The sequence below is a fragment of the Alexandromys fortis genome, unplaced genomic scaffold (assembly GCF_014885135.2).
Source record: "Alexandromys fortis isolate MF-2015 unplaced genomic scaffold, M_Fortis_MF-2015_v1.1 scaffold_41, whole genome shotgun sequence".
Taxonomy (NCBI): Eukaryota; Metazoa; Chordata; class Mammalia; order Rodentia; family Cricetidae; genus Alexandromys; species Alexandromys fortis.
In genome coordinates this window covers 10,150,026-10,160,338 of record NW_026067923.1, presented here as the reverse complement: position 1 = coordinate 10,160,338, position 10,313 = coordinate 10,150,026, and the positions used below count along the sequence as shown (strand labels likewise).

Sequence of the window (10,313 nt, the reverse complement as noted above, 5' to 3'; positions counted from 1 at the left end):
CCTCCTCCTCCTCCTCCTCCTCCTCCTCCTCCTCCTCCTCCTCCTCCTCCTCCTCCTCTTCTTCTTCGTCTTATGGACTGAGGCTGGAGGTCTCTCTCTCCATCCTCTTCCAGGTTATATCTTCATGCCAGTGCCGCTGAGTGCTGATCTCACAGTGATTCTGAGAGTGAGTGCAGGAGAATCCTTCAACCATTGTTTCCTTTCAGAACCTCAAATGGTATGCCAACTCTTTGTTCAGAATCTCCATCTTAGTGTCCAGTGGACATTTCCAGATCCACATGGCCCCAACAGCCTGTACTCACACCCTCAAAGCCTTTTTTCCTTTGGGTGTTCTCCATTCCCTTAAAATGGCGTCACTGTCAGCCAGATGTTCACAGCAAACTCAGGCTGATTTACCAAGGTTCCGATGATGCTCTCAGGAAAGCAAAACAAATGTTATTGATACCCCCAAAGACTTATGGTGTGATAATGTTTTAGAGTTTAAAGGGCAAAAGGAAAACATTTACCCTTAATGTTTTTTCACATCTATTTTTATAGAATGAGTACATTTTCCCCCAGTAACAGTACAAACCATCTTGAAATTTGCTCATTTCATTTCTATATGTAAATTCATTCCTCATTTTTTATAGCTGCACTTCCAAGATGATCTGATGATTCTCAGACATTTCTATATGTGGAATATCGATAAGGGTACTTACATGGTACTCTAAAGTTCAGGTTAACATCAAGTGGCTAGAATCCAAAGTGTTAAATGCTAAAACTGTGGGACTTTTGAGGGGGGAGAGGTAGGTCTATGTACTTGATAAAAATAATAAGAATGGCAAAGATGAGCTGACCAAAATGCAATTGAGCCTTGAAATTTTCAAATACAAAATGCATGTCAAGAGTGAAGTGTGGGCTCGGCTTGTTTTGGGTGGCAGCAGCACAGTTGAGCAAACAGACAAGAGATTCGTTTATCCTTCTATCTAAGACTTTCTTCCTTCTCTTGGTAACAAATCTGTAGTTTAGTGTCATGAAACTTTAGTTAGCGTTTGACATTTGACAAAAGTTTTAATTAAACATAATCAAGCAGAGGAAAACCACATGGATAAACGTAAAGAGGAAATTCAGCATTTACTCACGGTGGGGGAAGATAGACACTACTGGTGTCCCAGAAAATGTCTTATATTAGGAAGATGCTGGAAAAGTGAGCATGTGCCGTCACCCGTGTGAGCTGTAAGGTCCTTGGAGAAGCATCTGCAACCCTCACCTTCTCCAAATGTGGCTTCTCTATCTTGGCTGGATTTCCACAGTGAGCAGTTTATGAAACCTAGATTGTGACTCGCATGGGGGAGGCCTCCCCTGGCAGGGAACATGAAGCTCCAAGTGGCTAGGTGAGAACAATATATATGTACAGGCGGCCATTATTCTGTGTCGAGTTGAAACAAAAGGTGTAGTGAGTGAGTCTGTTTTGCTGCTGTCATTCACTTGCTAGATTCTCTAACTCTGTTATTGGCAGCCTTTGAAAGGATCAACAAACCAATGTCCACCAGAAAGTGGGCTCTGAACCTGCTTTACCAGAGCCACCAGAATCCTGCTCAAAGTACACACTAGACCAACCATCTTTCTTGGGACTTCAGGAAGAGTTGGCAGTCTGCATGTAGACTCTTAAACACGTGTAGAGTCTTAAACACAGCAGAATGCTTGTGAGCTATAGACATTAAAAACTGTTTTCTGGGGGTTATTCTTCAAATATATTTGTGCCATGGCCAAAGGGATCTACTTTCAGTGAAACTGTGGCCTTGGGCAAATGAATAAATGCATCGAATAGTGTGTGAATTCCCTACCATGCCTTGGTGAATTGATGATGCTTCCTCAGTTGCTGTGGGGAGGTTTACTGCTCAGTGATTCCACTCAGAGGAAGCTGTAGATACAGCCTGTTTAAAATCATTCCCAAAGCATGTATTTATGTTTATCTCCAGGACAGAAGACTTAACATTTTTTAAAAATACCAGAGTTCTCATGATTGTGCATTCTCAGCAAGCCATCTAAAGTCTGCTTTTCCTGTGTATAAAACAAGGAACTTGGGGAATGACTATTTGGTCAGACATGGCTGTGAGGTCCAGGTTCCTTTCCTACGCAATTCAAACACATGGTCCATGATATCATGGAGGAAAGAAGGACTATGTGGTGTACTGGCTAGTTTGTATGATCCCTTCCAGTTCTTATTTTGATTCAGTTTTATTCCTTCCAGGATTTCAGTTAGTGGTGGTTGAAGAACGTGCTGAGTTCTGTTTATGGAAGAAAAGTTTACAGTTGCAGAGGTGCAGTTTAAGACTTGCTTGCACGAGACAGTACCTGTTTACTGTGTGGTCAATGTGAAATGTAAACGAGACAGGGAAAATATTCATGTTGTTATAAAGCTCAATAGAAAAGGTGGATCATGTTGGGATAAGTATTTGGAATGTATTCAAGAGAAATAAATCTGAAATTAAAAATTAAGCAAAATAATACTAATTAAAATAAGTACTTAAAACTACAAGATTCAAACGTTAGTTTTCCCCATGGCCAACTATGTATAACTTTATAAAGTAGTTCAAAAAGCATATCATATTTTAAATAAAAATTAAGGTTATACCAAAAAATGTTGATATTTGTTTTATTTAATTTGATAGATGTAAGAGAGCCTGGGTTATTATTTTGCTTTGGTTCAGTAGTTAGGAAATCTGAGGTATGAACCAGATGAATCAGGAATAAGGAGAGTGCTGAAGCTCATGGTGGGTAAGATCTGGGGACTTGCTTATTTGATTTATTTAAATAGGCTTTGTTTTTAAAGCAAGAGTGATACTGTGCATATAGCCAAAGCATTCAAAAAGGAATTAATGTCCAGAAATCTCCTCCCTGATCTCTAAGTAGAAGTAGCTACTATTGGCAGTTTTGGAGTATTCTGAATATTATTTTTTTCTCACAGATATAAAACATGCGTGTCGATATACACACTTGTGTGCATATGCTTATGTGTGTGTGCATATGTATTTGCATATCAAGTATGCCATTTTGCGAATTATTTTCACCAGACGGCTTTTCATGAGCATCTATCTTTTATACATATATGTGTACATTTTTGCATATATATCGGTCTAGTTTTCTGTACATTCATGTCTAATCTGACTGTGATTTTGCCATCAAAGTCTGCAATATGAATATTGCATGTGTCTTGTGCTTCCTTTATGGGTGGATCTTTAGGTTGTTTCCAATTTTATTACTTTTATAGCCAATGAGTTTCTTTGTCAGAATATATTCCTAGGACAGATTCTGAGAGGTGGAATTAGTCGGCTTAACCTGAAAATTAGTATTAGGTTGAACCTACTCATTCTCCCAGCAGGAAAGCCCACTTCAAGTGTGGCATGTATTGTAAGCAGTTTTCAGGGCTGTTGTCCCAGTTACTATTCTTGTCAGCAATGCCCTGAGGGTGATAATTTGGGGATATTATGAGCAATCTCTTGGTCACCATCAACTTTTCTTAATGCCTTCAATGAGTAAATATAACATGTCTAAGATATGATTCTTATTGTAATTTTTATTTTTTAAATGTCATAGCCAGAGGCACCTACCCTGAGCTTCTGTGTGCCCTGGAAAGTTGCAGACCTTCCCTTAGCTGGCAGTGGCAGAGACCTCAAAGCAGACAGAAGAGCAATAGTCTTTTCTAACTTTGTGGTGCTGGGGAATTGGTCTAGGACTTCTGATATATTATCTACTGTTGAACAATATCCAAAGTCCTTGAGATGATCTTACATGACCACTGGGTAATTTATGGATGATGTCTTGAGGACATAAACTAAATTTGCTAGGTGGGAAGTTCCCTTTCTTTCTTTCTTTCTTTCTTTCTTTCTTTCTTTCTTCCTTCCTTCCTTCCTTCCTTCCTTCCTTCCTTCCTTCCTTCCTTCCTCCCTTTCTTTCTTTCTTTCTTTCTTTCTTTCTTTCTTTCTTTCTTTCTTTCTTTCCNTTCCTTCCTTCCTTCCTTCCTCCCTTTCTTTCTTTCTTTCTTTCTTTCTTTCTTTCTTTCTTTCTTTCTTTCTTTCCTTCTTTCCTTCCTTCTTTCTTTCTTGCCTTTTTATGTTAAGGCTCACTATATATCAAATATTTTGTAATTAGTCTTTAATGAAAGTTTAATTATCATTAAGAAGTTTCAGTCTAAATATTCTAAATATGCCCCCACTCCCATGTCTCTCTCTGATGATGGACATTAAACCCAGGGACTTATGCTTGCTAGGAAATTGTTTTACCTCTGAGCCACTCCCTTAGCTTGTATCTGAGTGTGCTGAGATAACTGTTTCTTTTCTCCCCTCCCTCCCTCCCTCCTCCTCCCTCTCTCCATCCGCCCTCCCTCCCTCTTTCCCTTCATCCTACAGTACTAAGAGTCACTGTAGAATTTCAGGCCCCTTCACCTTTTTAGTTGAAATGCCATATTTACATTATATTCTGGTCTTTCTGTGCTCCATAACACTTAAACTTTAGGAAGCACCCAATTCTACATGTTTACCCTAGAATTCTGAGGACCAGGCAGATGAGTTTAATTCATATAAACTTAATCATTTTTTGTCTCTGCCTCACCATTGTAGTGAAAGTCATATTCTCAGTTAGGAGAAACAGTGTACTAGAGTCTCACATATGCTGGCAAAACTATTATACCCCTGCTACTAGAATTTGAAACCTCAGTTTTATTTATTTTTGATAAGGTCTCACCACATAGCCTTGGCTGGCCTAGGAATCCTTATGGAGGTCAGGCTAGTCTTGACCTTTAGGCCATCCTCCTACATCTGCCTCCCAAGTACAAGGATTAGAGGTCTGCCTTGACATGCCCACTGGTAAGCTTTGGTGCTTAGTGTGCTACTTTACCTCATTCGGATAATCTATCCATCACTCTGTAAGGCTAGCTCTTCTCTCATAGTGTCTTTTCTTGTGTTCCCCAGGCCTTCTTGCACCGAATGAACCAGTGTGCAGCAGCAAAGGTTGACAAGAATGTGACAGAGGAAACGGTGAAGGTGAGCAGGCCGCTCTAGCCCTCAGCGCCCTTTCGTTCTTTGCCTCTCCCACTCTGAGCTCCTCTAGGAGTGACTAGCGTTGAAAGAGGGAGCTAGAGCCTGGGAAGAGAAAGGAAGAGGACAGCTTACATGTCCTAGAGGATTCTTGTGCTTACCAAGACCATGTAAGCATTTGGAAAGATGAAAAGTAAGCCTAAGAAGTAAGACTAGACCTTCACTGTGTATGAGAAGAAGACTGGATGAGGTAACAGACAGTTTGCCAGAGTCGTTCAAGAAGGCAAGATATGGGGAAGTGGGAATTCCAGTCTCTGATATCTCATGAGCAAAATTTGGATCATCCACTGCTACAGAAAAGAATGTAATACCCAAAAGTAAATCCATAAGTGTTTCCTTACCTTGTAAAATGTAGGGAAGAGGTCCTGGATGTGGCTTAGTGGTAGCATGTGTTTTGGGTTGGTTACAATGTCACTGCAGACATGAGAAGAACTAACTGAGAAGCACCACCAGTAACTTAGGTCTCAGAGAGTGGCTAGAGAGTTTGCAGTGTTTAAGAATCTGGGTTCCATCCCCAGTACACACACACACACACACACACACACACACACACACACACACACACACAGAGTAAAGAGTTTTGAGAAAAGAAATAAAGAATGGAAAATGAAAATTTATCTTTTGTCATGGTTGCTGATTATGCTCTTACTGTTTTATTAATAAAAAATTCAAGGGTTTTTATATTCTTCTGACTGTTTCCTTATGGGTTATATATGTAACTTGCAGATTTTTCTATCATTGAAAGCTTTAGTTAACAAGCTTTGGGTCACAGAAAAAGCAGCCTATGATTCAAGTGGACTTGAGCACTCACTCACAGTGACTCCAGGTGAAAGAAAACATCTGTACAGGTGTTTCAGGGTAGACAAAGTGTAGCTAGGGCTGTAGCACTCAAAGCCGCTGTCTGGGTACAGTGCAATGACCTTGCAGTTGACCCTGCTGTGACTTCTACACATACACACCTGCCAGGAGGAAGGCTGGTCCATTCTGGGCTACTTTTCCTAGTGCCGAGGACTTTCCCAAAAGTCTGCCGGCAGATCTCCCACACTTTGACTTACAGGCGTTCAGGGAAGAGGATGGTGCTGGCAGGCTGGGATTTGTCCCTCAGTCTTTTTCCTGAGTTTCAGGATGGTGTCCCCATTCCCAGAGTTCTGTGGGAAAACAGAAGTCCAGATGAAAATGGCTTTTACTTGCTGGGTAGGAGGAAGCGTGGATGTGGAGTGGCTGTTCAAGGTGCTGGGTCCTCCTGGGCTTTTTAATTGAAATTTGAAAATTTGCTTCACAACTGGACGACACAGATTTTATTTCTGTATTTATTTTTAGATGCTGTTCTCCAATATCGAGGAGATCCTTGCTGTCCATAAGGAGTTCCTGAAAGTTGTAGAAGAATGCTTGCACCCTGAGCCCAACGCCCAGCAGGAAGTGGGAACCTGCTTTCTTCACTTTGTAGGATAATATTTTTTCCCATCCCCTGTTTATTTTCAAACTCCTTCTCTCTTGATTTTAAGGACTGCATCTTGGCAGAGTAGTGTGGGTGAATTCAGCGTGAGAAGTAAAGCCGGACACCAGAAGTTTGGGGTCTTTTAAGGCCAGTGAAATCTTGCCCTCGGAGCCAGAAAAGGGGAGGGAGTCCCCCATCATCCATTTCACTCAAGGAATAAACAGCCTTTTCTTTTTCCTGACAAGCTAGTTCTTCGCATCCTCTGTAGCTTTGAATTCTAATGAATATTCAGCCCGTTTCATAATGAATGGATTTTTATGTTTCGTTCAGACATAGCACATTTTTCTTTTGGGGCAGAAAATTCTCACTCTTATAATGGCACTGCAAGGCCTTTCTTTATTGGTCAGAACATTCCCTTGTTAACTTTCTGGTTACCAACCTGGAGGCGAAGGGACTGCTGCTTCCCATGACTGGTTTTCCTCCAGGGTGGCTTCTCAGAAGTTTGTTTGGAGCGATGTTGGGAAGAACGAGGTGCAGGGACTCAGTTGTCTGGAACACCCACCCTGTGCCTTGCCATCAGTTTCATGTATTTGTACAGGATACCTGGAACTGTGCAATTGATTTGCAAAACAAAAAGCCACCTGCTTGGTGTTTTTAAGAACCAAAGGGTATTCATAGTACAAGAACAAATTTAAAAAATATTGTCATTGATTCCTTTCCATGGGTGCTAATTTTCAGAATGCCTCTCTGAGTCAAAGGGCCCCCCAGTGACTATCTCATACACAGCTAGGTGAGACTACACAAATGGCCACCCAATGACTATCTGACATACACAGCTAGGTGTATGAAGCTTTGTGTATATTTTCTGCATAGTCATTTTTCTTGTAGTTTCTTTATCTACATGTGATGAACAGGCTTGTTTTGTAATCTGTATATTTTTTTAATGATTGTTTTACCAAAGGGAGATACTCCTGGGGACTGGGTTGATTATTAAGCTGTGCGTTTCTTGGTTATGGCTGGGAGCTGTGATGCTCATATCCGCTTCCTCAAGCCTGCTTCCTTTCACAGAACAGTCAGACTCCCCTGCCAGCTGGAGTAGCTGTTATCTCAGGCCAGGGATGCTCATGGGAACTCTGCACCCTGACAGCCATTTCCTTAGTAACACATTATGAATCTGTCATCCATAAATGCCTCTCAACTATTTCTGAACTTTACTCTTATTCTGGCTCCTACCATCTCTTGAGGCTTGTAATTCAACCCATGCTCTGCTGGCTACATAAAACAATGCTTACTGCTCCTAAGTCTGTGTCTTTGAAATTCTGTTCTGATAACTTGGTTAATAAATTATTTGCATTTTTCATTGGGCTCCTTTGATAGCTATTAATTATAGCTCAATTGGGAGCAGTCCTATAGATATGGTAGGGATCCCAGAGATCATGATAGCAAAATTCTTCATTTTTGGAAAGAAATCTCTCTAACACGTGAAGGCTGTTTGTGTGGTTTCCCGGCAGTTCAAATTATTAGATCTTGATTGATTGGTCACACCTCTGTCCATCACTGGCCCTGCCATTTCCACCGAATGGCCCTGTTTTGGAACTTTATAGACTTATTCATTTCTCACAGAATAAAAGCCATTTGAAAGTAGCTATAATAGTATGTCTTGACCTTTCTGTCTTAAACGTCTCTCTATGAAGCAATCGCTGGGATGTTGTACTTTCAGGGTCTGCCATTATTTTAGTTACTTGTTGCTGTGTGCTTTTTTGTTTGTCCATGTCCCTTTTAAACGTGACTGCTATGATTGGCTAAGATAAACTTCGGGATTCTGTCTCTCATGATTCCTGTGTGAGGTATCGCGTGCCTCTTCCCTCTGTCTAGAATGATGCTGTCCCTCCTTTTGACTGGGAGATGTCCATTTGTCATTTATTTCACTAGACCTAGGTCAGAAGTAAGCTTTAAAAAAAAAAAAAGCTGTGTCTGATTTCTCATGACAAAGGAAAAAACCCTTCATTCTCTGAGCTTTGCCACCATTTGACTCACTCATATTATTGCATTCATATTGGGGCAAATGTATCAACTTCTTTTCTAGGCTATACTTATGAATGGGGGCAATAAAAAATTTACACACATGTAGTATGTCTCTGAGACACTGTACCGTTGTGGAGTTTTTATGCATATCACATGGGTTAAAATTTCAAAGTAATGAACAGTAATTCTCATTTCTGCTGTCTTTAATTCACAGAAAGACAAGTTTCGTATCTACGATGAGTATTGCAGCAACCATGAAAAGGCACAAAAGCTGCTTCTTGAACTGAACAAAATAAGAACAATCCGGACGTTTCTTTTAGTAAGTGCACATTCGTCTGTAATCACATGCTGGCATTGGTGGAGGGCTCTTTCTGTAAGAGTGCGTGTGGCCGTTTGTCCTGGGCTACGTCTTAGCACTTGCAGACTTGGGAGATAGTCCATAGATGCTGTAAGCATCTGGATCTGGGATGAGCTTATATGTGAGAAATGCTGCTAATGCCCTCTCCTGGCTGCCAAAGAACTGTCTGTACGATCTCTCCAGTCAAGCAAAGAACTGAGGTCAGAGTTCACCTTTGCCTTGTGTCCTCAGCTCCCCAGGGATCTATTACTCCTCAGAGGACTGGAAGTAGGGCAGTCACAGGAAGGAAGCCAGTGTGGAGACCGGCTGCTCCCCTGCCGACGTTCATTACTCTGTTTTCTTAAGAGCAGCAGAATTCAGTGTTGATTTCCTTTAAGACAACATACATAAAGGCATGTTTTAACAGCTATGGGCTACCATGCAAGTGTCTGATGAAGTGAGAGGGGTTGTTAGGCCATCCCCCAGAGTCTAGCTTTAGAGCACTTCCATGTACTTGAACAGGCAGGCTCCTGTCTCTTGATAGTCTATTTCCCTTCCCACCACTTGCTTCAGGCTACAATGATTTGCTCTCTATATAGAGTGTCCTTTTTATAGATAAAGTCATAAATTCATATTCTATTCATATTTCTATTTATCATTATAAAATATTGCTTTCATCTTAAGTGGTACTTTTTAAATAACATCTATTTTCCTTATAGTTATGGAAGAATCTCTCAGTGTTTGAAATTCTGTATTAACTCTTATTTTTTAGTGACCACATACGATCTTTTAAATGTTCCGGTAGCCTGCACATTTCCTTTCCTATGCATGTACATTTTCTGTTAATAATGATTTTATTCCAAAGTAATATAGTGGAAATTTTTGCTTTAGTGTTTCCTGGAAGGAAGTGCAAAGTGTTGAGGCCTCTCTCCCTTGTGTAGCTTCTGCCGCCTGTGCCCCCTTCTATGTGAAGAAGCCTACACCACCCATAGTTTTGTATTCCCTACTTTTCTACAGTGTTTATGTTTGCTGCAGTCTACCACCTCCGCTCTTCTTCATTCCTGTCGACTTGACATGGACTGTGGTAGCCTTTCCTGTGAAGGATAACCCTCAGTTTTCCTCTGAGTCATTCCTACTAGTTTATCGGGAGATGTCTTTGTCTTCAGTTTTGAAGGGCAGTTCCATTGAGAGTACTCTTGATTGCATCTTTCCTTTTCATAATTTTGAGCTTGACTCCACTACTACATAGTTGCTTCTAATAGGACTGAATCTGTAGTTTGTATTGCTGCTGTTGTTTACATACTACTGTAGTGTCCTCCTGCCAGAGTTTTTTGAGCCCAGGACTTGAAGACTAGTCTAGGTAACATTATATGACTCCATGGCTTCACCTTAAAATAAATAAAATAAAACATAAATTGCGAATTTGCAGGGATTA

The 10,313-nt window shown here is 40.8% G+C and overlaps 1 protein-coding gene across 1 annotated transcript in view; it reads left to right on the top strand.

Moving 5' to 3' along the window:
* The window catches only part of Prex2 (phosphatidylinositol-3,4,5-trisphosphate dependent Rac exchange factor 2), a 268,825-nt gene that overhangs the window by 59,098 nt on the left and 199,414 nt on the right, over positions 1-10,313 (top strand). The window contains exons 2-4 of the mRNA XM_050142087.1: positions 4,953-5,024; positions 6,399-6,521; positions 8,756-8,860. Coding sequence (XP_049998044.1) covers positions 4,953-5,024; positions 6,399-6,521; positions 8,756-8,860 — 300 coding nt within the window. The remainder of the gene's footprint in view (positions 1-4,952; positions 5,025-6,398; positions 6,522-8,755; positions 8,861-10,313) is intronic.